Source organism: Callionymus lyra, chromosome 3 (genome assembly GCF_982586985.1).
Source record: "Callionymus lyra chromosome 3, fCalLyr1.hap1.1, whole genome shotgun sequence".
In the NCBI taxonomy this organism is placed as follows: domain Eukaryota; kingdom Metazoa; phylum Chordata; class Actinopteri; order Syngnathiformes; family Callionymidae; genus Callionymus; species Callionymus lyra.
This window is the reverse complement of record NC_141820.1, coordinates 35,782,629-35,810,414: the sequence shown is the minus strand read 5'-3', so window position 1 is coordinate 35,810,414 and position 27,786 is coordinate 35,782,629. Positions and strand designations below refer to the sequence as shown.

The 27,786-nt window shown below is 41.7% G+C and overlaps 1 protein-coding gene across 3 annotated transcripts; it reads right to left on the bottom strand.

Annotated features, from left to right (window-relative positions):
- Window positions 1-7,813: 7,813 nt before the first annotated feature.
- On the bottom strand, window positions 7,814-25,205 carry LOC148084609 (adhesion G protein-coupled receptor B1-like). Of its 3 annotated transcripts, none has more exons than XM_087787723.1 (32): window positions 24,730-25,205; window positions 21,933-22,738; window positions 21,173-21,322; window positions 21,014-21,112; window positions 20,781-20,942; window positions 20,484-20,648; window positions 19,949-20,113; window positions 19,714-19,878; window positions 19,542-19,643; window positions 19,368-19,474; window positions 19,099-19,293; window positions 18,948-19,016; window positions 18,093-18,201; window positions 17,865-18,008; window positions 17,718-17,787; window positions 17,529-17,631; window positions 17,146-17,189; window positions 15,326-15,452; window positions 13,027-13,130; window positions 12,848-12,950; window positions 12,602-12,752; window positions 12,418-12,487; window positions 12,269-12,335; window positions 12,100-12,185; window positions 11,788-11,959; window positions 11,601-11,696; window positions 11,484-11,523; window positions 10,755-11,377; window positions 10,639-10,674; window positions 10,416-10,520; window positions 10,175-10,225; window positions 7,814-9,673 (listed from the first exon to the last, which is right to left on the bottom strand). In XM_087787723.1, exons 2-32 carry the CDS (start codon window positions 22,633-22,635, stop codon window positions 9,476-9,478), a joined length of 4,581 nt encoding a protein of 1,526 aa, XP_087643849.1. In that variant the 5' UTR covers window positions 22,636-22,738; window positions 24,730-25,205; the 3' UTR covers window positions 7,814-9,475. The 3 variants fall into 3 exon arrangements, with proteins under 3 accessions (XP_087643849.1, XP_087643850.1, XP_087643848.1); XM_087787724.1 differs by having other exon boundaries at window positions 11,484-11,520; XM_087787722.1 differs by lacking the exons at window positions 10,175-10,225; window positions 21,173-21,322; window positions 21,933-22,738; window positions 24,730-25,205 and having other exon boundaries at window positions 21,014-21,115.
- Window positions 25,206-27,786: the final 2,581 nt, after the last annotated feature.

Below are 27,786 nucleotides of genomic sequence, written 5' to 3'. Positions count from 1 at the left end.
GAATTGACTCCTATGGCAAACTCGACTGCAGCGTGAAGGAGCCATGCACTTGTATCGATTCTTTCTAATAAGGCAGCGTGTTTTCTTCTCAGGTCGACCTGACAAGTGCTTTTCCCGACTGTCTTATCATTAACTAAGACTTCACAGCATCAACATATTAAACACACAAAGATCAATTTTATGTAAGAAATCAAAATGGTGGCAATAATTTTCATGTTCAGTGAGATGCAGTGTGAAATGAGAATTAAATTATCATTTTGGTTGAAAAAAAACACAAACTGAATATTTGTCCACAAAGAATATTTTTTCAAATGATCTTTTTTTTCTTAATTGTACTAATAATGACATTGTCAATCTAAACAAGCATTTAAGATAAACAAGCAATAGAATAAAATATTTTCATGAGGTGACGGTCAAGTGCATTGTCCTTTCATATGCCAGAAAAGGTCCCCATATCCTTTTGAACTTAGTGCTGGACCCTATTAAAGTGTGATGTATCCAGTCATGTTGAAAAGGCTACTACATCTTTTTAGAGTTTGGTTAGAGGTGGATCAGAAATACCAAATAAAGCAGTTAAAGTATTCGGTCCGATATTGGTCTCAACGACCTCTGACAATGTCCTAAAGATGTTCTCTAAAAAGATGGTCAGAGAGGGACATGACCAAAACGTGTAGATGGTGAGCTGTTCCATTATGGCACCTCTCACAAACTGCATCAACGTGGTCGTATATTTTAGAGAGTTTCAGTTTAGTCCAGTGTGTGCGGTGAACAATCTTGCAATGGATCAGTCCATGTCTGTCACAAATACTTGAGGTATGAACACGCTTCAGAACTCTGTCCCATTGGTCCTCAGAAATGATCTCCTCCTCCCAGAGAGCCTCGATCCCATCCAGAGATGTTGAAGTGAGATTATGGATTATATTATAGTTATGTGTTATTAAGCTCTTCATCACTGGAGTTTGTCAAAGAAATATATCCAACAGAGTTTTTTCAGGCAAAATTGGAAATTGACCAAATGTTTTTTGGACAAAAGTACAGATTTGTAAATATCTGAATAAGTGTTGTTTAGGAAGAGAGTGTTATTCTGATAATTCTTCAAAGGTTGCGAATGTGTTGTCCTTGAATAGATCTTTAAAAGTGTTGATCTCACATCTTGACCAGGTCAAGAATGCATCGTCTACTAATGAGGGGGCAAATATGTGGTTTCTAATGATGGGAGCAGTGATGGGGATTGACTGTAGATTGAAATGACGTTTAAACTGAGTCCAAATCTTTAAGGTTTTTTTGATTATAATATTCTTAATAGGAGCATAAGTGGGACAGTTAACAGAAGAATGTTTCAGGGCAGACAATGAAACTGGTTTGGAAGATGCAGCTTCCATAGCTATCCAAGACGGGGGATTGTGAGACCCCTCAAAGTTGATCCGGTACTCAACAATACGGATGTTTTTGGCCCAATAATACTGTTTTAGATTGGGTAAAGCCAACCCTCCATGTGACTTTGACCTTTACAGAAGTTCTTTACATATCCTTGGGTTCTTTTTATTCTAAATAAATTCCAAAATTGATGTGTCTATTTTTCGAAAAAAAAAAAGCCGTTGGGAGAAATACTGGTATGGATTGAAAGAGATATGAGAATTTGGGTAAAATGTTAATTTTAACAGAATTTACTCTTGCAGCGAGATTAAGAGGTAGTAGTTGTTATGTCTCGTGTGTCTTTCTTGGTGTTTCCTGTTTTTATTTTGAAACCTGCTCCCTTCTGTGTCTGAGTTTCTTTTCCGGTCCCTTCTCCTGCTGATTGTTATTGTCTCCACCTGTCTTGTGTTCTCCTGCTCCGCAGCTGCCACTGCAGCCTTCTTATACTGCTCACTCTCCCTCAGTCTTTGTCAGTTGGTCACACTCACTGTCCCGTGTTGTCTAGTGTGTGTTTCACGTTATAGACTCCTGATACGAGATTGTTTTCCCTTCCTGGTTTTTTGACTCTGACGTTCTCTCGCCTTTCTGCCCCTGACCTGTTTTTTGGATATCTTTCCTGTTTGATGTTTTTCCTGGACTGCCTTTGGCGATCCCTCTGCCTGCTCCTAAATAAAACTGTCAAGTTTGACGAACGGACACTTTCTGCTCCTGGGTTTCCTTCCGCATCCTGGCAGTAGTGACCAGCGCTCAAAATCCTTTTGCATCCGTTCCAAGCAGGGCTGAAAGTTTGCGTTGAACAGTCCTTGATATTTGCGTGTAATTGTAATTCCTAGATAGACAAAACCTTCACTTGCTACTTTAAAGGGTAAACTATGTAATTGATATTGAGTTGCTAAGGTGTAAACTGGAAATAATTCACTTTTATTTACATTTATCTTATAGCCTGATATGAAACTGAATGTTTCAAGGACCCTGAGTGTTTCTGGTACTGTCGTGCATAAGTTAGAAATGTATAATAAGAGGTCATCTGCATAAAGTGAGAATTTGTGCTCCACGCCATTTCTCTTATACCAGTAATTTCAGGATTAGAACGGAGGGCTACAGCCAGAGGTTCGACTGCAATATCAAACAGCAGTGGACTCGAAGGGCATCCTTGTCTGGTGGATCTGTAGAGTGAAAAGTGTTCTGAATTACTGTTTGTACGCACAGAGGCTTGAGGTGAGGAGTATAACAATCTAATCCAGTTGATACATCTCTTGCTGTATCCAAACCTGTCAAGAGTGTAAAAAAGGTAGGGCCACTCTACCCGGTCGAAGGCTTTTTCTGCGTTAAGAGATATGACAGCTTCAGCAGTTATGTGACTGGATGTAGATATAGATTATGTTGACTAACCTTCTCAAGTTAAAAAAAGATTGTCTATTTTTAATGAAGCCTGTTTGATCAGGAGAAATAATTACCGGGAAATCACTTTTTATAGAAATGACAAAAAAGGAAGATCAATTATTTTTCAAAAGGCACTTCATGATTAGAATATTATTCAAATCAAACAGCTCAAAAGCTCCAGTAGGTACATGAAAATGAATTTTGCATGTAACTCAAAAGGAACAGATTACTTGATTACAGATTACAAAAAATAATCACACCTTTCATATGAGGAAAATTAGTAAAATTTAAATTTTCAACAGTGACAAGAGCATGAAAGGTTCCTTCAAAGATTTGACCTATTTTAAAGTGCGTTTTGAGTGTTTTGCCTTAACATCAAACCTCTTAAAAATATCGTTAATGATGGAAACCAGGCAACCCCTGAGGCCCATTGGTGGCCTGAAAGTAAAATATGGAAGCATAAATAATGGGCCACTAATGTGTTGATTTTCATTGAAATATTTACATTATTTACATAAAATGTCCTTAAGCCCGGCCCACTCAAAACGCATTTTTCTTCTGTAGATCTATATCTGGAAATCTTGCCTACCATAACCACCAGGAAAGAACTTTGTAAAATAATAACTTCAAAACATTGTGATAATGAGGGACGTAATACAACTTGAAGAGGAAAAGAACATTTGAAACATGGGATCAAGTCAGTAAAGTTGGAGTTTGACAACGGCTGTACTTTAAGTGGCCACCGACTATGACTGATGACGCACACAGAGCTAATTGCACCACACTTGAAACCACAGGTGGTGCTGTTCTTTTTTGTTGCAATCTTTTTCTTGAGAGGACCTTGAGTACTTCACAGCAATATGATCGCATACATGTATAATTTTACACAAATGTCATTATGTACTTTGTACATACATTTGTCACCATTTGCTGAAATTGCCTTGAATATGAATTGACTTTCAGGATTAGTTTGACTGCAGTAAAAGTTCTGGGAACTTTGAGTCACACTTGTGGGATTTGTCATGCACTGAAAGATTTTTTCTAGTTCTAGGTTTAGTAGTTTCCTGCATTTGCCTGTATTTTCAGCCTGAACACTAAACATGACTTCCTCTCTAAAAGGTATAATGATATATGATGAAGTTACTTAATTACAGAATTACTTGATTTAAATATACTATCCTCACTTTGTCTCTGACCCAAGCATGATGTGCTCTACTAATACCTTTACCACAAGAGAGCTGCACAACTAGGCTAACGATTAAAACCTTAATACTCATGCACATTACAAACTCTCAGCGAGACATGCATGTGAGGACAAGCATCAGCATAATCAACTTCAGCATTATTATTTGGAGACATGATCGTCCCTCAACTAATTATCGAAGCATTTATCTTCATCTTGATTAGCGCCTCCATCAGGAATGACAAGTGTCTACAGTTTACAGTATGAGTCAGTGAATACAGCTTCCCTGTTTGATTCGTCTAAATGAGCTCCCATGGTCAAGTTGGGTCAACGCACAACTCACATTCTTGAATAAGTCCATCAGATGTCCAGGAGATTTTCTTGAGCTAGTGAATGCTGCAGAGCACCCCTTTGGAAGTCAGTCGTGCCAATGAACATCCAGTGTGCAAGCCAAGACCACCGTGGATTTGAAAGAGGACCATGAACAATGAGGTGGCTGGAAGGATCATGTGGTGGTGAGTTGGTCGGCCAACCTCCATATCATTGAGTGTGTACTCTACCCTTTATGGAAGTATTTCAGTGCCAGCACCTCCTCCTCTGTTGGCACTACACTGAACTGCATGTCACACTCTCTTGAACTACTCTGCAATAGTTGACCTCAACAAAAATAGTATTATTTCTTATTGTTGTCTTATGTTTTCCCGAGTGCACGCCACTGTTTATTCATGTCCTAATAGTCAACCTTCTAACTAACTCTAAAGTGCCTTTTAAAAAACAGATATTGAGATAATTAAAGTAATTTGCATTTTTCCCCTTTGGCCTCTAGAAACTGTATCTTCCTCACTCATCAAGGGTTTAAGATCTGCTGTTGCCTTAGCAACAGCCTTCAACTATGAGCAATGACTGTTGCAGACAGCAAGGTGCTAATTGATATTAGATTTCACATTAGATCATGTGGGGGTTTCAAAATAAGAAGTGTTTCTGTGTGCATGTGAGAGTGTGATGGTATGATTGGCAGGGAAAATGTTGTTAAAGATCACACAGTAACGAAAGATGTTTTGAACCAGATCACCAATCACACTGATACTTTGGAATATATTACATTTTAAAATGTGTCTAAGATATAATACATGACATTTATTAAACATGAGGTACATATGTTACAAGTTGAACATTCAAATTGTGTTTGGATTTTTGTTATATTCCTCACTCTGCCTCTTCTATATTCAATCTGTCTGCTTGCTCAGTGGACCTGCACATCCTGTCCTAGAAAAGCAGTTCTGCATTCACTTTAATAATGCCTTTCTTTCAAGTACGCTGCAGTTTTGTGGTGGCAACTTTTTTGTCTGAAAATGAAAAGCTGCAAACTTCTCTACAGCAGCAACAACACAAAGTCCCATAGGAAATGGAGCATGACAAGAAAAATAAGTTGCTTGATGGTGGCATTTTTATATTTAAATCAGGTGACACAGTATCGAGATTTATCTTTGAACTGGTTCTTGGTTATTCATTTTTCTATCATGTGTGTTGAGAGGCCCTAAGAGGTAAATAAAATGGTCTCCAGGTAAAAGCTGGGTCTGCCCTGAGATTTGCCTGTTGGCTTAACTCTTTCTTTAACCCAACAGACAGATTATTATTGCATGATTTTAATCTTCATTTGTCTAAAGCGAAGGGACACATGTGTCAGTAACTGTTAAGAAAGACCAATCATGTTTGATGTGATGTGTTCATACTGGGTAATTAATTTGAGAAATTATACACATCTATCAGAATCAGAAAAATTGTATTGCCAGCACTGTAAACTGGAGCACTGGAATATTTTGTGCTGGCAACATAGGATAAGATATGTGGAAGAATACAGAAATAAAAATAGTAGTCATTAAAAAAAAGAATAACAGTAATAAAGACATGAATAAATAATTACATTATAAAATAAAACAAATTGCTATCAATTTAATTGAACAATATTCATGATCCGAAAGACATCTCCAATGTCTTCTGTGCGTTGAGCTGCAGGTTATGCTCACTGCACCAGGTCACCAGTCGATCCACGTCTGATCTGTAGATGGACTCGTCTCCATCTGAGATAAGTCCGATCAGAGTGGTGTCGTCCGCAAACTTGAGGAGTTTGGCAGAGAGATGACATGAGGTTGCAGCTGTTTGTGTACAGTGAGTAGAGCAGGGGTGAGAGAACACAGCCTTGAGGGGCACCAGTGGTGATGGTCCAGGGAACAGATGTTTCCCTAGCTTGACTTGCTGCTTTCTGTCTGACAAGATACAGATGATCCTGGCGATCATTATGTTCAACATAACACTACAGCAAAGACATGATGGTAGTGAAATAGACTGCAGAGAAGGTGAAGCTAAATATAAACTGTTCTCTTTCCAAATAGAAATGTGCTCTCTCATCTGTCAAACATGACTTTTTTTCCCCTGTCATAGTTGTTTTTCTCCTTTGATATCCCTGAAATAGATCAGATCATAAAAGTATTATTATCATCTAAAAAGCAGTCTGTTTTTCTATTTGCAGTTCATGGCATATATTTAAAAACACATTATTGTTTGAAACCCAGAGACTACAGATTTGGTGGATTTCTATGAATGTTGTCAATGAGTTTATACAGTAAATGTCATTAGGTTGCCAATTAATACACATAATCACCCAGGATTTACAAGGCTAACACAAGCCAGACTGGATATCTCAGATATCAAAGATGGTAGGCAGGATGCTTCTCTGTTACATGTATGAGTTTTTCTTCCTTTTTTTTTTCTTGTTTTTGACAAACAATACAAAAAGGCATTTTTGCGTTACGCCCCAATTTGAGTGATATAAACACACAAATCATTCTATTTTTATTTTCACTCCACAGATTTAAGAACATCAGCAATTCAATAAAGCATGATCAAAATATTTAATAAATTGAGTTGATGTTATTAAACCTCTTAAAAAGGTCACTCTTGATCCAGGGGTTCTTATCTCCAATCTCACCTTCATTACAAAGATTGTGGAGAATGTTGTTGCTTGTCAGCTGTGCGAGTATCTCCATAATAACAATCAATTTGATTTTTTAAAATCTGGTTTTATAGAACACCAAGGCACAGAGAGACTGCTCCGTTTAAATTTGGCAATGACTTGCTAATGGCTTCTGATCAGGGCCGTGTTTCAGTACTTGTTCTTCTCGACCTCATTTAGATGCTGCTGCCTACTGAAACTAACAGTATGATCATAAAGTCACTCAGAAGTTCAGATCCCTTCAGCGTATTCCAAACTGCAGCTCATATTGTCTGAAAAGAAAGACATTTCCTCTGTGTTGGCCACTTAACACTGGCTTTCAGTGGAAATTACAATACTATTTAAGATTCTTCTCTTAACCTACAAACTAACAACACATCCAAAGCACATGCCTGGATACAAAAATCCTTTACCTAGATCTAGTTTCCTCTCAATGGCCCTCTCTGAACTCTGCTTCCTATGCTCTACACTGATCTCCATTTCCTATCCCAGTCTAATCTTACCCTATCCTTCTTTCTTCAGCTCCCTGTCTCTCTCTCCCTCCCAGCCGGTCACATCAGAAGGCCGTTCACAAAGAGTCTGGTTCTGCTTAAGGTTTCTTCCTGTGAAAAGGATTTTTTTCTTCCCTACTGTCGCTCATTTTGATTTCTTGGGACCTGTTCTTGTTTTTCTCATATAATTGTATTTATACTGTTACGTTTCTGAAGATAACTCTATCAGTATTTTACACTTTAAATAAAACAAAATAAAAGTAGTTTAAATAAAATGGTTGTAACCCTGTTCTCATTTGTAAATTGGTCATTGAAACAAGTGCCACATTTTTCTTTCATAATATATAGTTTTCTTTTTATTAGAAATAGATCACATTCATTTTGTGCTGTGAAAACTGTACATATACAGGTGGTAAAACCGAAAATATAAAACAAAGTTGGACAGTGTATCACAAATAGAAATCAGTAGAAACAAGTGGAGGTATAGATGGGCAGGGGGTACATGGTTGTTGAAGGTAACAGTGGGTTGGTGGTACATACTGATGCACTCCAGACAGGGTATTCATAACATACAGGTAGAGAAGACATGAGGTTCAATTACTCGATGCTACACAGCAGAGAGTAATTACATATATCCTGAAGCACAGTTTATCAATAAGCTATCATTCATACTAGATAATGCTTTATAGGTTCACAATTATCTACCAGTCACGTAGGCCTCCAAATATGGAGTCTTGTGCTAACAAATCTCTAAAGAATAAATTCCTTGAATTACTAATACAGATTTGTTATACAATATTCTCACAAAGCATGTATTTGCTTTGTAAACAAAAGGAAGATGCCGTACAAAATTTGAAACATTGGTAAGAAAAACTATCTAAATCTTGCTTGAGCATCAAGCGCCCATCATATTGCACTGTATCACGCTGATGGCTGAGAACACAAATGTGTTGAAGTCTAGAGGAGCTGACACCTTACTGGAAGTCTCATCGTGTCAGCAGCCTAGGCTCGGTCCAAGAGTCCTGCAAGGCTGAGAAACAAAATGGCGATGATGAAAGGTCTCATAAACTCTTAAATCCAACATGGAAGAGCCTGCATCTTGTGCTAACAAAAAGGCGGTGCTGGTATCCACCACCTCTCATCGACACCAAGCAGTTTCAAGAGGCACTGCTCTTCCTGTGTGAGAGTCTGTGTAACTCCTGGTGCTGGTTTTGGGTAATCAAGCAACAAAAATTGCTGAAGGAACCAGGAACATCATCCACTTCCATCACCACTCCGCATGTTTGTCCCAATGCAGTTCATACCGGCTCGATGACACTTTTCAGATCCATTGTTTCGGAACTCAGTGTTGCATTTCATCGTAACAAAAATAGAATTAATCTGTGCATCATGAAAGGGGAGAGGAAATTGGAACTTAATACATACATCATGAATTTTGACCAGGACAGAAAAGAAAACTATTTGTTTCTCATAGAGTCTTACATTCAGCGCAAATATCTGGCTTCAGCCAAGAAAAATAAATAAACAGACTCACAGTGAACCCAGGCATGAACCTGTTCCCTTTTTTCTGTCATTGTCCAGTTTGGGAAAGAGAAGCAGTCAAGGGTTCCTATTCAGTGATATTGTATAGGTTCTTCAATGTTAACTTGAAGAAGAAAAAAAGAAGCACATACATGTCGACCGCGTCTTCTGAGCCTCGGCTGCAGAATTCAGGGGAGTTCCAAGTGAAGCGCTGGAGGGCGCCAGAGCAAGTCCTGGTCCATGGTTACCACCAAATGCTGACTCTGACCACTGACACCAGATGCCAAGTGCACACAGAGAAGCTACATCGAACCACTTTCTCTTCTCCAACCAACTTTCTCCTGGTCTGGTGGAGGGTTGAAGACATAGATTCTTGGACCTACTTTTCCCATCTTGGTCTCCAATAAAGGGACCCAAACCAAAAATGGTAACTGAGGTGAAATTAGGCTACTGCTTGATTTAATCACCTCAGACCTCCGTCTGCAGGTCAATAATGTCCTGTCCCACCATGGGAATGGTGGTGCTGGTCTTCTCCCACTCCACAGAGTGCAGCTCCAGAGGCGAGGCAGCAAGAGGCTCCAGGTCTTTGCGCACCCATGCGGGTGGAGACTGTGGTAATCCCCGCACGCTCTCCCATGGTCGATCCAGAGGACCCTGCTGCTTATCCTGCACAGACACAGAAAATGATGCCACATTAGCACTTGTGTTTCTCATCCACACACAGATGCACAACGACAATGTGAGAAAATGTAAGTCGCTGAGTCTCATCTTATAACTTTTGAGGTGCAACAATAGAAACAATATTAATTAATCTCTCATGTGGAAGTAGGAACATCTCAAATTCCAACTTTTATTACAGGTCCATAAAGGCAAGGATATTTAGAGACTTGTGTTAGGATGACAAAATAATTTAAATAGTTTTCTATTCATGTCATTTGAAAGAGAAAAAAATCAGTGATACAATAATATTTAAATTATTATTGAACATAACAAATTGTTAGCACCCGAGAGGAAATCGAGATCGCGATTTGATTGTGAACTATGGGTGCTGAGATGATTAATTTAAGGAAAAAACCATGTTAGCTGCATCAATATACAGATTAATCTTTGAGGCAGTTGTGTTGTCACATGGCTAAATTTAAGAGTGTGAGGTTGTATAACACTCACGCTGTGGTTCGTTTTGTCACTTCCTGCGGATGACACACTCCATCTCACAGACTGTAAGAAGGAAGGAAGAAAATACATCCTTATTCAAATGACCTCCAGATAACGAGGTTCAAGACAGACATCACTTGTATGTGTGAGTGTTGTTGCCTCTGTGACACCTATGCTGTGACCCGTGATCATTTTTAGTAATGGTGTAATGGTGTTGGTTGATAAGTATATTGTTGGTTGTAGTTATATTTACCTTGCCGTCGGAGGCAGGTGACTCTCTGTCTTTATCGACGTGATGCATCTTCCTGTTTAGGTCCTGGAACATGTTCTGGTGGCGCTTCTTTGTATGCATTATTTTCTAAAGAAAACCAAAAACATTGTGGTTAATTATTGTTTTTCAGAAAAAAAACAAATGTTAAAAGAACACAATGTTTAGCTCTTGAATGCAACATGATGTAATTAGCAAAGATATTCACCTCAAAGTCCAGCTCAGCGTATCTGGATTTCTGTCTCTGCCAAAAGAGAAACACAACATTGTTAATGAATGAACTGAGGACTTGTGGGTGCACACTAAGATATTTTAGATATGTACCTCCAGGGAGCTCATGGACAGAGTAGAGATGGTTTCACTCTTGGACATCATGGAGTTCATGGACTCAAAAGTGTTCTCCAGGCTGCTGTGGGTGATGTGGGACTCGCTTGACATGTTGTGTATGTTCTGGATGGGGGAGTCCCTTTCGGAGTAGGAGACGCTGATCTGGTCAGAGGGCATTGACTTCATCCCAAAGGCTGCCTGCGGCTCGGCGTAGGGTCCGCTCATGTGCATGAGTCTGGCCTGGGGCAGCTGCTCAACGCTGATGTTGTATTTCGTCGGGTCGTCTTTGGGCTTGGTTCTCAAGGTGGAGGTTGTGTTGGGCAAGAGGACATAGCCAGAGCCATCGGGGACGCCACCTTCTGCCTGAACCCGAGCGAGATCTGCATCCAACTGCTGGAAGAGCTCCCCCTCGCAAACGTAGACCGGCTGTCCACAGGACGGGTCCACTACTCCTGTGAGGCGGCTCTTCTCTCTCTTCAGTGTGAGGGTGTGGCTCGAGTATTCTGGGACTGCTTGCATGTGGGCCTTATTGGGGTTGGAGGGAAGAGTGTGGAAATTGGAGCCCATAGGTAGAGGGTACTGAGGCTGTGACATCTTCTCCTCTGAGGAACTCTTCATTCCTAAGAATGGAAAATCAACCAAATCCATTAGAGGTGTGCTTCGGGCCAATCTTAGCTAAACATCCTTCTGAGGAAATATGAAGAGGAAAAGTAGAAAGAGACTCACCTTGTCTGCCTGAATCTCCATCCTTCTCATTATCAGACTGCTGAGAACAGAGCACACAAATAAAATCAGCAGGCGCTCAGACAGTTACAAGAAAAAACAAAACCAAACAAAAATTACCAAATGCTGATGGTGCCCATTGTGGTGGGAGCTACCAGAGTCTACATTGCCATCGTCTTTGCGGTCAACCACTCTGCACTTGACGGCTTCCTGAACCTGAAATAAGTGTAGAAGTAGGCATTCAACTCATGATCCAAACATAAGCAATTAAAGGACTGATCCTTGGAGTTGTTTCCTCATATCGTACCTCTCTGCGCAGGATGCAGTGGACCATAACGATAATGAAACCCTCAAGAGAGTCGAATACGGCAAAGAGGATCTGGAAAAGGGCCGAGCGGCGGTCGGTGATGGCCAGCACGGCAGACATCCAGGTTAGGGCCAGCAGGGGGAGGACCACACATGAGCTCCACAGAGAGGCGCTGTTTAATAAACAAAAGGAATACGTCATTCAACTTTCTCACTGGCGGTTTGATATCAAAGCGAATCGATCAATACCGCTTCAGCGGCACTGATGAGGGCGATTATGCTCAAGTGCTCGGAAACGATCAATAAGACCTACCCGGCTCTCTCCTTCAGTTTCACATCAGTGATGCCGTCCTTGGATACCAGCTTGTTGAAGACCAGAATACCAATGACCATGTTGACCTGTTTGCGAGAGAGATATGAGTTTAAAGACGAAAATAATCACTTGAGCTTTTCAAAAGTCAAAGCTTAATATATAGCCGTACCAGGACGACTGCGGCAGCCGGTCCAACAAAAGAGTAGAGGAGTCCGCCTTCGAGAGAGAGCCAGCAGCTGAAGAGAAGAAAATTGTAAATCTTCTGGCCGAGGTGCTGTCTGACAGTAATTCAATCATAAAAGAAGAAGTAAAACTTACTAGTTGACAGTTCCATAGCCTTTCGCTTTGGTGAATCCGACTGAGACGGCAACGACAAGGGCGGGAAGACCTGTAGCGGCGGACACATGTTGTTAGCAACAATAATGCAGACACCAGTCATCAGGACAGCTTTATCGGAAGTTAAAGAAAGGAGAAGACAGAGTGTAGTGTCACTACAACTTACCCCAGCCCAAGCACAAGAATCGCTTTCGGATGATTCTGTTGCGCAGACGTCCAGTGACAGCCATGTAGGACTGCCAAGCTTCAGTCAGAACCCAGCAGAAAGAGGAAAGGAAAAAGAAGTGCAGCAAAGCAGCTACCAGAGTGCAGACCACCTACAACAGCCCAGAGGAAAGGAAGGTGAAGAAACCTTGCAAGGAAGAGGACTTCAAAAGGAGGCACGCAGAAGTGCTCTGAAAAAACATCTTACCTTGTTACGAGCCTGAGTTTGTCCGATGAGAATAAGAGCATTGGAGCAAATGATGGAGAGGCAGAAGTTGATGAGGATGACGGAGCGCTCAGATCGGATGTACCTAGGTGTCAGGAGAAGAAGAGTTAAAGGACTGTTTGCAGCTCAACATTTGGTCATTGCCTGGAGGTCCAACTTACTTCCAGACTGAGACATAGATGATGATGAGGAGCAGCAGGGTGAGAGAGGAGACCCCACAGCCGACAATGAGAGTCACGGAGGGGAGCAGAGCCTTGTCCATGATCTACAGAAAGGACGCAAAACAGAAAAACCTCTAGTAGCTGCTTTTTAAAAGAACTCAATCACACCAGCCAGGCGTTATCTGGAGCAGCAGACGGCTCCCTGTAGGCGAAGAGTTGAATGGCACAATCAGGCCAGCGCTCAGGCAAGGTGACCTCAAGGTGAGCGTGTCAGATAGATGAAGAGGCAAACTAAACAAGCGGTCAGGGTCACTACGTTGCTTCATTGAGCTTTCGAGGCAGCAAATAAGGCAGGGCGCATAGTGCACATTTATTTGCTTCTACTATCGCTCAAGTCCCATGGTCAATCCAGATCCGACATTGATTAAATAATAAGCAATGAGTGTAATTATAGAGCAAATGAACATAAAATAAAAAAGATTAAATGCTCTGCATGTCATTGACTCACTGGTCCAGGTGCTAGAACTGTATGTTTTATTTACTATCGTCTGAGAGATCAATAATTAGAGTCTCCTTTTGAAGAAGACACAAACTCCTGGAAGATTGTGGTCAGGTTTCAGCTTCCATAAGCTTTGAGCGTTAATTAGTTTCACAGCTAATCCAACGACTCTGATACGGCTATCCTTGAAATATGATAGCCAGGAATCATAAGCTCGACTGAGCAAACGGTTTGATAAAAGCCTTCTGTCATGGAATGAAAATGCTTTGACTTCTATTTTTGGAATTGTTCACAGCGTCTCATGCTTCAAAAACGTGATTACAAAGAAGACACATCCGGCTTTTGGCAGTCAACATCTAATTTAGTGAAGCAATTTAAAAATATTCTCTAAGTGCATCTCAAAACAGATGGTGGATGGCAGACCCATGAGTTGCCAAGGCAAAAAAAAGTGGAACTAGAGGATATGAACAAGGTCAATGCAGTAACTCTTTTCTGTATCTGGGTTGAAGTGGGTATCTGGGATTGCGAAGTGAAAACCAGTTTGACCTAAATAAAAAGATAGTCTTGTGTCTGGTTTTGAAAGGCTATATTATGTATTAATCAAATCAAACTTAAATAATAATTATTGTTATTTTTAGTCATGATTAAAGGGCCTTTAGTCTAACGGCTGGTTGATGCGTTTGACAAAGCCTTTTCTTATTTCCCAAGAGAACACAATACAAAGGTAAGTAAAGGCAAGTGGGTATGCTGCAAAGATTGTAAATTGATCATCACATGCAAACTGAATTTGTAAGGCACGACTCTCTTTCATTTTCAAACCAACACTGCGGAATGAAGTTAATGTACATTGTGGGTATGGAAAATGTCCACAGCCCACATCAAAGGATGGACAGAGAGGCGGTCGAGGTTGGGGGGGAAGGGGGGGGGGGGGGTTCCAGACATCTGTCTCTCATTGGTCGACCTAACTAACACTCTTGGCCTTGCTGCTGTGGCCAAAGAGTAAGAGGGAAGATGGCAGCAAAGATGGGGATTGGGATCGATTTAAGCGAGGCATTCCTTGTTGTTAATCTATTTTATGATCTTTTGTTGATGTATATATTTCATTTTTAAACAATCACTGGTGGTTTAAAAGACAAAAAAGAGAAAGAAAATGCATTTCCTAACGTCACTAACAATTCTAATCAAAAAATGGTGTGCGAAAATACATCTAACTTTGGTTAAATTTGTTATTACAAGCCATGACCATTTGTCGACAGGTTGTACTGTTAGAGGGTTGACGATAAGGATGGGGGAGGGCTGTCTCCTTCGCTATCAGAAATCACACAGGCCCAGTGTGCGCTGCAGAAGCCGTTACCAAGGCAACTAGAAGGAGCTGCAACCGTGGCAACACGGTCCGAGGAGGAAAATTATACACTGCTTTTGTGCGCAAAAGACATAAAATACGACATTCGGTTCAAAGACAGGACTTATTGTGCGTGTATTTTGTGAAACGTTCACAGGCATTAAATTTAAACAGCTGCGATTAAATCTAATTAAAACAATTAAGCGCAACAATTAAACGAACGCCGTTAAAATTCCGATGCGTCTATAAAATCGATAATTTCTGTCAAGTTTTAATCCGCTATGGTATATCATTCCGATTACCTGCCGAGAGACAAAGAGGATCCGGAGGGCAGAAGCTCAAAAACAACAAGTAGCTTCACCGCATTCACATGCACTCGTGCGCGCGCACGCATTCACCATGATGGAGGAATAAAAAAAAAAAACCCGAAATGAAACTCGACATATCCAGAGACTTACCGAGTCGAAGTTGACGTGCGCTAAGATGGCGAAGGTGGAGAAGCTGTCACACACGCATTTGGTTCTGAACGAGTTGACTGGTACCGCTCTGCAGCTCCGAGCCGACCAAGAACCGAGCAGGGAGGAACTGCACAGGCGAGGAGAAGAGAGGAGGAGGGAGGGAGGAGGGAGGAAGAAGAGGAGGCTGTCAGAGCTGGCAGATCTCTGATGACAATTCCTCACAGTACACTTTACTTCATATTTCTAACAGACGGAAACATCCTGCGAGGATGGAATGGTCCCCGCAGGATTGTTTTTTTTAATAATAAGGAATAATAAAGAGGAATCATTGATGATGATTCCCCACAGTCATGTGAAGAAACTCAGGTCTTTGAGTCAGATTATTGGATAAGAACCAGGGCACTTGGGGCGAAGTACAAAATGTTCTTCCTTTTGTTAATATGATCGGTCACTCTGTCTCCGAGTCAAATCTTCTCCAAGATACTTTATTAGGTTACAAATATATAAAACAATCAAAATTGCAAGTAGGTAAATATCTATATAAATTGTGGCTATAGCAAATAACTTGTCATCTTTTTAAATATTTTTTATTACCAATAATTGTTATTTGTTATACTGTTATTTTCAGGCAATTAACCTTTAGTTTTGAGGCATTTAAATGAACAAGAGGAATACAGATGTAATTTGCAGTTCGAATTTAGAAGTGGCACCTCAGATTAAAGTCAAATCTCTCGAAGCGTGCGGATGCTCAATAATATGACACCTCTGGGAGGAGAGGCAGCGGCAACAGCAGCACTGAAGGCTGCACAACTTTTCCGAATCATTGACTCTGGAATATTTTGTCCAGAGTTGATGTCCGAACGACTCAGGATCACATGGCACAGATGACAGGGAACACGCAGGAGGTAAAGGCAGAGCTTCACACCAGACATGCTGCTCCTTTAGGGTCTGTTAGTTTGTTTTTTTCACTGCGCACTGCAGATCATTTCATCCTAATGCTTCTGGTTATTGTTGCCGTTCCGTGGTAATGAGGCATTTCCTGTGACCAGACGGCCCCGCACACATGAATTGACCCCAAACTCTACCAGCGCTTCTGCCATTTTCACTTTGCCTCTCCCGACATTAATCACATCTGCTGTCAGAAATGAATCTAATTTCACCAGCGGCTCAGAACCCTCCCTCCACAGAGCTTGATTACATTTCCTCCTCTGATGCAGGTTTTGTTTTTGCAAATGCTGCTACTTTAAATATGGGGCTCTGGTGAGGTGCAGTCCAAACGCATCGCTTTAAACTTCACCACTAGTCTATCTAAATGCAAATGGTCTACCTGGCTATTCTTCAGGAGGGCAGGGTTCGCCTGGAGGGCTCATTCAACCCAGTAAGGCCACCTGTCTTCAACGTGATGCAAATGTATTCAGACGTTTAACGTTAAAACACATGAACCTCCTAATGACATGTGGCAACAACTGAACTACAGTCTGACCCATGAAGCATTTTGAGTGCAGTTAAGCATCAGGCACACTATAATAACTCCACATTTAAGTGTTAATTCAAAACCTATTCTGTTTTACTGTGTCATCCACAGAAATATATAATAAATGATGTGTAGGGATTGGTTGATGAAGCTTCATGAAGAAGAGCTATCAAAACAGTTTGATTGATCTCATTTGAGATGATTTAGCGAAGAGTGCCATCTAGTGCGCTCTGAAAATAAGGACAATGCTTCATAAAGTGTGTTTAGAGAGAGACCGAAAGGTCAAATTCTGTGTCAGACTTATGTGGTTTGAGTGCATCTGCATTGAAAAGCTATAAAGGCTCACCTTTCACTCTCGTCCCACGACAGGCATGTCTCATTCATGGTGCCCTGTGAAGAAGAGACAGACTGTAAATATGCAGGAACAGGAACATTGCTCCTCTGTGAACGCGTGAGAAGCAACACTCAGCCATCTGCGTTCATCGAAGACTAAAAACAGATCCTTATCAGCTTATGGAGACTAATTACTCTGTGCGAGTCATCATTGTGATCATCGTCAGCTGACCGGGTTCAGGTTTGCCTGGACTAACAGTTTTCCTATGAGCAAGAGTCACAGTGTCTCTGCAAATGCCAGCCAAATGTCAGACTGGCTGGTGAGAAAACACCCAGAGGCAAGCTGATATTTCCCAGAGGACTCCATTAGAGGGAGCAAGGCAGTTAGAGACTCACGTTGTGGAGGTGGGGGAACTCGATCTCGACGGGGGATGACACGAGAGCTGGGGTCGGCTTCACGATCACTGACACCACTTTGGAGTTGAGCAAGGTGGCATTACTGAGAGGCAAATGAAATGGATAACACGGTTAGACAAGCTGCTACAGATTCATTAATCTATTTAAATGCAATTAAAAAAAAATCACCTGTGGAAGGACATGATGGAGGCCAGACTTCTGTAGAGGACGATGCCGGTCACATATGCATCATTAGCATCTGTAAAAGTCCACAAAGAGGGTTTGAATTGATGTCACTTGGCTGTTGATCCATCACAGTATAACACTCAGTCTTACCAGCTTGCTGGATGGACATTGCTTCCCGGGACACTGAGATCTTCTCTTCTGAGTTCCTGACCCATTCCAGCATCCCCCTCCAGCCCTTGGTGGGGATGGTGAAGTTTGCGTTTGTGGTAGTGGGGCGCTTGTGAATGATGAGCACTGAGAGGGGAAACAAGAATAAGTCATCTTTAATGATGAGACACACTCCTTAAGTTCCAGCTTGAGGTGGACATCAGCGCTCACCGAGATTCTCTGTGACCTCATAGATGTCCTGGAAACCACTCATTTGCATCCCGATCATGTCCACAAATTCCTCTACCAGATGCAGAAACTCCTTAATAGTGGCGCCCATCTGGATGACATAAAAAAAGAAAAAGAAAATATTAGTCCACTTTGCTGCCCTTATATGGAATTCCTTCCTGGTGTGACTCACTTCCTGCAGCAGGAGAAAGAAATGAACACTTGTTGCTGTTACCTCGCAACTCAGGAAAGTCCATACATGGGTTTGTTGATTCATCTTTTTGTTAGAATTCTTTTTCTAGCAGAGGGACGACGGGAGGGCAGTCTGGTTCTATGACGCAGATCTAGAGCCACGGTGGTGCAAAGTGTATGTGTCCAAAGTGCGTGTGTCCTCTAGTCTCGCAGATTGCATTGTGGGTGTTGTGATTTTCTCAGATTCAATCTTTGGCTTTCACATTGAAGTGTTTAGAAAGTGGCCTTAATTTGATGACGGTACCAGTCCTGTATAACGGCAGCGTTCATAGCAAGCGACATCTAGTGGTTAGATCACACGTTACCGCTGCTAATATTATTTGCCACTTTAATATTATACATTGTAATAAATAAGAGTGATCGGCTTTACTTCTAAAACTGGTAATTTCAGAAAACTAATATTAATAAATGCTGTACAGAACACATCTTCAAAAGTTGTTATTTTTAAAGGCAACAGCTGAAGTTCTCTTCATATAATTCACACTTTCTTCTAGTTCACATGACTACCATCTTATTCTCTCATTGCAGAAACACACTTTAAGCTTCCCTGGCGTTGCCATGAAAAACTCATTTTCGCACTCTCACAAACACCTTGTTATCACGTACCAGCTGTGCCTCTTCCCATTTGTCACGGTGTTCCTCCTTCAATAAGTTACTGATGGCCTGGACATAGTTCTGCAAAATCATGACAGTGAAGGTGTCAGAACAAGGATTGTTTTCAAGTCAATTTTTGAGCAGTTTCAGTGTTTAATTTCACCTCAACATCGGCGTTGCTCAGCTTCAGGCGGGTGCTCTGATAGAGTTCAGTGGTGTTTTTCAGGACTTCCATCACAGCCAAGAGGTCGCCGCTGTACTTTGCTCCTTGATCCGAGGAAAATCTCAGACGTGAAATCACCTCTGCCACTCCATCAACACTCTGTGCCATTTGTGCTTTGGTGATGTAGTCCCTGGACTATAGGACACAAAGACAGGTTGGTCTAGGCATCACTCAAAGCGCTATGAAAAGAAGATTTTTGTGAATCTTACCAGCATCTGAATGTTTTCATAGTTCTTGGAGACACACTTGTTGTAGGTTGGGTTCTCCCAGGTAGCAAGACCAACAGCGTTGAGGGCACAACGGCGAAGAATCAGACCTGAGAAATACACATAGTAAGTACACAGAAAATAAAGATATTGAAGATCAGTTGATCTGTACAATACCTGCAGCATCGGAGGGGCAGGAGACAGCAGCTGTCTCTCCAGCAGGAGTTTCTCTCCAGACAACATCTCCAGCACTTTGCTGTGAGCAGATCTCATGGGGCTCTGAATTGTTTTAAATGGTTTAATTAGATATATTGTAGTTGATTTTCTCTGGGGATTCTGGAAAACCAACCTGGACATCTCTTTTCGTTGCATCGCTTCTGTTCTCCGGCCTCACCAGGACAGGATTCTCCACCAAAGAAAGGTCCCTCGCACACTCTTTGTCTCTGCTGGAGTCCACCTCCGCAAGTTTTGCTGCAGCCGCCCCATGAGCTCCATGAGTGCCAGCGTCCGTCAACTACACACAAGGCAAGACAATTCAAGACTTTGACCAAACCCATATCCCATGAATTCTTTCCGACACTCACCGGGACATTCTTTTAGGAAGCAGGTTGTTGTTTCTTCCCAGCCTCCGTGACACTCTGACCCTCCATATGAGGGGCCATTGCATTCCCTAGTTCTTTGCATGGTGCCATTGGAGCATGAGGCAGAGCAGGAGCTCCATGCAGACCACTCATTCCAAGATCCGTCCACTAAAGAGGGGCAAAGAGGGCATTTCTTTAGCTTACAACAATAGCTGTAAAAGTGTTTTAAAAAGGGCAAAAAACAGGACACATTTCACGATGAAGGAAAGTAACTACATTTTCACATTAATGTTTTATTTTGCAGTAGTTCGATGCTTTCAAAGTTGACTCATTCTTATGTTTTACCGTTAAGCTGTTTAGCAGCTACATCTGCTGGGCATAGACAGTAACTACAATTTGAGCAAAGACAAAGAATGTCACAATAGGGGTTTGAGTCATATTCATGAGTGCGTGTCTAAAAGATGTGTCACGTTTTCTTTTGCTTTTAACACTGACGTGTTCCTGAAAAAAAGAAAACCTTGACGAGTTTATGACTCACCTGGGCACACTGCGATATTGCAAAACTTGGTCTGTTTTGGGGGGCCACGGCAGGGTTCGCCTCCGTTCTGTGGCATCTTGCATGTACGGGTGCGATCACGGTATCCACGGCCACATGTGGAAGAGCACAGACTCCAGGGGGTCCACTCATCCCAAGTACCATCAACTGTCGACGTAGGTAAAGGTTTGGTTAGATATTTGTAATTAAAACTATATAATGGTGTCATTCTTTAAGTGTCCACTAGATGGTACAAGACTCTGCATAACAAAGTCTGAGAGACGTTGAGAAAGTTTTCACCTGGGCAGACGGCCGTGTTGTTGCAGGGACGGTTCTCGCGCAGGGATCCTGTGCACTGGGTGGAAAAAGAAGAAGTGGCGCAGACACGAGTGCGGCTTTGCCAGCCCTCCCCGCAGGTGACGGAACATGCGGTCCAGCTGGACCACTCATCAGATTTAGAACCTAATCCAAGTGCAAAACCATCAGTAACGGATACAAGTTACAAGAGCAGTTCAAGAAGCATCTTTTTCTACCTGTTTGGGTGGCAACCATGCCTTGAATGGGGTCTTCAGAATGGTCTCTTTTCATACCGATGATGGCACGCAGACCCTGACTCCTGCTACGCTCCTTGCCTGAGAAGTGAACAGTTGATCAGTGATGTTCAAACTGCTATAGTCCGATGAGTGACTTACCAATGCAGGCCTGGGGGTTGCAAGCACGACCTTCTTCAACAGTTCCTTCACAGACATCATCCTCGGGCTGGCAGCTCCGGCTTCGCACCTGCACCCCGCCACCGCACTCCTGGCTGCATACTGACCAGCGTCCCCACACAGCCCAGCCTTCTGCAGCGGACAGAGAAAGGCCTTAGAACATTGAAGTGAGTCACAGCACGCATGCTAACTATGACTCAGATAACCCAGCATCTGGTAGTGAATACAGCTTTGTGAGCAGAGAAAAGTTTGAATATGTTGGTGATTGACTGCGCTTTACTATCTGAACTTGCACTGAGCGATATGTAACTCTGACTTGTTGCTATGCCAACCTCCAGTGCTGTTCTTTGGTTTCCTTCACCGGCTCACTGTGAGGTCTCGGTAACCCCCTCGCCCCCACCGCCTCTGCTGAGAACAAAACTACCTTCCTTCTAAGTATTTACCCTTACCCTTACAAAGTGGCTGAGACAAGACTAATGGCGGGCTATGTGTGCTCTTTTGGCTAGCTCTGCAATTTAGATGTGAGGATTCACAGGCAAAGTTCTCTAAGCCCTTTGATCTACTTCAAATTACATTGTGTTAGCGGACTGCACATCCTCTGTCTGCGTCCAAGAGCTGCAGGGAGGCTCATTAATCTCAACAGCACTGGGGACGCATGAGTGCAGGGCTGCACAGCCAAATGAACATGACTCCAGCACTACAACAACCGATTACACTATTATTTAATTTTTCTCCTACTTACTCGTAATCTCTGTGCTGCGGCCGTTGTCCTTAGGAACTGGGAGGCATTTCTCAACATACACGCCACCTCTGTAGCAGCTTCCTGGCTTTCTCTTTGGGGTCTCCCAGCACTGGCAGGGGGTGTTCATGATGCCACAGGGGTTATCATGAGTGCTACTGGAAAGACACTTCTCGAGCCACTGGCACAGCATCTGGCAAGCGGGCATGCTGGGGTTCCTCTTCCCTACCACTAGAAACTCGGCTTTAAACTCACTGACGTCGTTTTCCCGGGTCGCCATCTCCAAGCCGTTTCTTGATGCAACCTTTCGGATCTGCAGGAACTGCTTGCTGGACTCCAGGTAGGTGACGGTGGTGGACGCATCGCACAGTCGGACGACCTCGTCAAAGCTCTCCATACCCAGGTAGGTGCGGGAGGTCTCGATGAAGGAGTCGAACTGGAAGGTTCTGATCTGGCGAGGAGTGCAGGAGTCGGTGGGCTTGGTGATCTTCATGTAGACGTTGTAGCGGCGAGGGTCTGGGTTCTGTAGGGTCCAGGAACACGGGGTGGAGGGCAAGGTTGTGGCTGAGGAGAACACACCGAAGAAGCGACTCTGTTCCAAGGTAGCACAGGTGGGAGAGGCGGGTCCAGAAGGGGTGCAGGAGGTCAAACCGAAGTAGAGCAAGACGAGGGCCACACAAGGGCCAGAACACGCTGACGGCACCATCTTGTCAGCTCCAACAGGGAATAAACGCAGTTTCTTGAACACTTGTCCACTAATTCACAGCACTTCTCAGAAGAACTTCAGTGCTGAGGACAACTTGTCATGTCTGTGGATACACACGAAACAGATGCAACGTTTGTGTCAGTAAAGATGAACTTTCAAGTCGCAGAAATCCATTATAGATAATAAAAAAGAGATATTAACTTCTCATACACACTTTTCCAACTGCCTTAAGTTAGACCTTTTCTCTAGAATGAACATTCCGGATGTTTATTAGGGTGTTTTCCTTCATGGATTCATGTAAAAGCACGAACATCCAAACACCATCATTATATGTTCGTATCAAGGCGTATAGCGAGGGTTATTATCATTTAAAAGGTCAGAACTTTCGGGTGAATAATTGCAATGGCGGTGCAATTACACTCCTTCACAGCAGAATGGTCTCTCTTTTTCCTCCCACACACCGAACTGAGCTGCGACTCGATGTGCGTCAGTCTGACGTCCACGGATGCATCGCCATTGGCAACTTATGAGTACTGCCATTTGCTCAATACACTTGCTTTTAAGGACTAGTTGATATGAAGGTTTTCTGAAAGCACTTGAGTGCTTTATTAAATCTCAGCTGCACGTGTTCAGATGTTTTGCACAGTATTGAATTGAATTAGTACAAACTTTGGTGCTGCAGGAATCTAACATTAACATGTGTGTCTTGCATCAAAAATATTTTGAGAGACAGAACTTGAAGGTTGTACAAAGAGGCTTTTTTTTTACAGTTTCATAAGGCTTGATTTGGTCAAAACAAATATATTCTGCAGGATGATCAACCACTTGTTGCATTTTCTTTAATGCAATTTCCTTGCCAGTGCCTGCTAGAAGTTAATTTTTTAATTCTTAAACCATTTTTAATTGTCTTCCTCTGCAGATGCATGTCAAAAAAGCTGATTTCCTCATTTTATTTGAGGGGTAAAAACATTGTATGAATGCATGACATCTCAGAAATGAAAGCTTGGGGATATGTCTATAAGCTGCACGAAGAGTGTCGAAGCACTGCAGCTATATCTCTCTTCACTTCACGAGACACCTGCTGCACATCTCAGAGCGACAAGTAATAATTACACCAACATCGATGCGAGTCAGTGTGGGGAGTGTTACAGCGACAGCTCTTCTGCTTTGTAATGGTGGGAGTCTCTCTGCCTCCTCCAAACCACCGGAAGCTCCTTGAATGGCCAAAAGATGAAACACAAAGAGGTCCAGCTGTCTGTGCGTCTCTGTGGTAACTTTCTATGCAGCCTCACGCCCAAAAACAAACTGACCATTTGGTGACGTCAATAGCATTTCTGCAGAACACTGTGATCGAAACACACCGCTGCAGATTCCGGAAGTGCCTACACAATCATCTGCAGCGTGACAAAAGATGCTGTGACATTTCGTGCAATGATTTAACCGTTGCAGAAAATGATGGTATTCATGAACCATGAAGTGCACTTGCTATGAGATGTTCTAGAACAGATTTAAAGGGGACAGAAACAGGAGAAGCACTTGTTTGTTTGTGAGCATCTATTTCTGCAAAACCTGAACATGCTGTATACATCAGGTTGACAACATCCCAAATAAAACACATATTTGTCTCAAATTCGTACAAAATTGCAGATTCTGTGAATGTATTGTTATTAGTATATATAAGTAGCAGTATGCATGTCTATGATAGGTATGATATATATATATATATATATATATATATATATATATATATATATATATATATATATATATATATATATATATATATATGATTCTAGATTATAGAAGCTGTATCAGGTTAAGCTTTTCCGGAAAGTTCAAGTATCCAGTCAGTCTATGCCAGTTTTCACTGCTGTGTTCTTATGTGCAATGAAAATAAAGAAAGTCTAAAGTCTATAATGCGAGGTGATAGTAAAAGTTTCAGCACCATGGACAGCGTCACACTCCGCGATTGTGTTGCGTTCAGGGACTACTCTGCATGGCAAAGTATATTATTAAGCAGGATTGAGATTCAAAAACAAAAGAGATAATGCAAAGTTCTGATAACTAAGTGAGTGAACCAGTCAAAGTTCTTACCTTGCGCTCAGATTCGATTAAAAAAAGCAGGCGGGCTCTCAAAAACTTTCGCGGGAAAAATCCGCCTTTACCAGAAAAAAAGCTGGGTTCGATCCCAAGTCTCAGTGCAGTCCACTCTCACAAGCGAAGAATAAAAAACGCGACTCTTACCAAACTCCAAAGAGTTTACTACCAACGGTGTTTAGCTGCTACAGCCAGACGACTCTGGTGTGTAGCGTTGGGTCAATGGTTGTACCGGAGCTCCAGCAAAAACTGTCCGCAGAAGAAGAAGAAGAAGGAAAAAAGCGATACAGAACTTCAGCGCGGCTCTCTAAGCTCCAGTGGAAATGTTGGTACTTCTACTCCCGGCTTCGGAGTCTTCTTGCTTGTGGTCTCTGCACTGCAAGTGGGTCCAGTCTCAGTGAAGCTTGTGGCCTCCTCCGGCAGGTATATATCTCACCCCGCCCCCCCCGATCCAAGTGCGTGGATGGCGCACGGGACTGAATGAGACAGCAGCAAGACGGAGGGTGTGTGCGTGGGTGAGCGGGCTCTCTCTCTCTTCCTGTGTGTGTGTGTGTGTTCGCACGGAGGAAGGAGGGACTGTGGACGTGACGAGAGGGGAGTGTGCATGGAGACACGGACACACGACTATCAACAGCGAACTACGCACATATCAACGCAGAGCCAAAGGTACCGGAAAGAGGATCAGCTGAATCAATGCTGAAAGAGAGAGGGAGGTCAGATGAATGATGATATTGAGCTGCCAGTTAATAAACAAGCTTTAATGAAAACCCTTACCTCATCATTGATGTCGACGCTCGGGAAAAAAAAATCGGACTTTTTCGGTGAATAAAAATGAAAAGCCTGACATCATAGAAAGTCCTTGCAGAAACTCCATAATACTACCACAGTCCTTGTTTAAGGAGGGTTCTCTTTAAGGACTTCCCTTTGCCAGGCCACTGATCCCAGAGTATTCCCTCCATATTATCCGACTCACTTTCCTCCAGATAACGAAAAATCAACACTTGACTTTAGACTAAATGATGTCATGTTTAAGAGAAGAAATTATCCATGTTAACAATTATACAGAGACTTTCAATAAGAGTAAAACTGATGTATTATACTTCCTGTTGCAGGCAGTTTGGCAATTATCAATTTTGTTCAACAGACACTTATCATCGTGGAATGATTTTGGCTACTTGTGTGACTCAGTTTGACACCCGTAAATTAAATTAAATGAAATACTTAAGCAGAACACCTGATTGAAAAACCCACCAGATTCTATCAAAAAGTGTTAAAAATGTGGTAAAGAAAACAGCTTGTGCCAATTTTATTTGTAGGAACACTTTGTGTAGTTTACATTCTCTTGACATACTGTAGAAACGGAATTAAAAGGCCAGGATAAAAGGAAATGAAAGCAGAGATTTAAGCTCATTTGCGTAATATATGTAAATTCCTACCATCTGCTTGACAGTAATTCTACAGTTTAGAAAGTTAAGCATAGCTATGAAGATCACATGCTCAGACGACTAGTTATATATTTTTACACGTGTAAATGTTCGTCTCACTAGAGAAACTCATTATTACTGAAATGATGTCATTTTGGACAAGCCTGAAGTAAAAAATAGTGCAGAGTTGAAATCTCCAACTCTGCCCCTGTATAGCTGCGGAGGAAATACCTTTCCGTCTGTCCTGCTTTACCAGTACATCCCTCATTTCTCTTTCTTCTCTCCCGCCCTCCTGAATCTCTCTTGTTCTGTCTCTCCAAGGACTGTGGGTGGTTCTGGGTTCCTCTCTAAAAGGGATAACCTGATGTGGGTGACTACATGTTAGAGTGGAGAAAAAAAAACTCCACACATCATGAGTCAGGGAGTGATCGGCTGTACATCTTTCGTTTCGTTTCCAGAGGGAAAGGAAGCGTGCGGTGTGTTGGATTTTTTGAAAGCCACATAGCGGCTTCCTGTGTACGAGTAGCTAATGATTTTATCATTCTTATTGATCTGATATTAGTTAGTATTAATATAAAGGTTTGTTTTTTTTTTTGATTAGTTTTAGTCTCATATTGTCCTTTCTATCAGTTATCAAGTTTGCATTTTTTTGTACAATCTCACATCAAACAGTTTTTATCTGTTTCAATTGAAATGAAACAATTTTTTTATTTAGACTAAAGACAGAGAAGCGATCAGCTCTTATTATTTGGCCCCTAATTCATACTTTTCTAGTTCACAGAACATAATATTAACTTCTTACTAGAATTAATGTAATTTTGTTTATTTATTATTCATGCTATATAAATATGTACTTTATATGTCGGACATGAGCAATCTTGAAGCCACATGAGGCCCTTTGTATTCATGAGGTCAGAGTAAAACTACAAAACTGATTTCTGACAGTAAGCCATTTTTAATTTGTAATTTATTGAAAGAAAACCCGATTGGAATTCAAGTACCTAATTACATTTAGGTTGTCTCATAATTAATATTGAGTATAATAATTAAAAATACTAATACTGTATTTAAGATTGCTTTCATCCTTTTGTAAACATTCTTTAAGTTTAAATTTCATATGAATGGGCCCTCACAACTGTCCAAGTATAAAATGTGGTCCCTTGAAAAATGTTGTTACTTACCCATGATCAATGTCTATTGATAATTGACATATGTCATATGAACATTATGTTTATCAAATTAACATTACATATGTCATGTGTCTGTGATGAATTAAAGGTGTCATGTGGTCAGTATAAGCACTTATTATTCTTGTATAATGTTACTTATATTAATTGTATTCCTGTTATAACTAATGTAATGCCTTATCTAATTTTATTGGTCAATCTGGGAATGCATATTATGTTAGAGTTCAAAGCTGTACCATGTGATCCCTCAGATAGCCGCTAAGATCGCCTCATGTTTTGACAAGCGATGAACAGAGACAGGTCCGGGTCGGGACTCACATGTGTTTTAGGCTGACACTAATTCAATTAGTGAAAACGTGAGTCATGAATTCAACATGGCATTTAGGTTCAGTGTACGTGACACGTTTGTTGAGTTTTCATTTAAAACTCGACAAAACGTAGAA

Bases quoted from the DNA above. Each gene is read 5' to 3' on its own strand.
- LOC148084609 (XM_087787723.1), bottom strand. From the start codon at position 22,635: ATGGTGCCGTCAGCGTGTTCTGGCCCTTGTGTGGCCCTCGTCTTGCTC. The intron at 17,190-17,528 runs GTGAGTCTCTAA...TCTTCTTCACAG, and splicing joins AGTTCCCCCACCTCCACAAC to GGCACCATGAATGAGACATG. The intron at 11,524-11,600 runs GTAATTTTTGTT...CTCTGTTCTCAG, and splicing joins ATGGGCACCATCAGCATTTG to CAGTCTGATAATGAGAAGGA.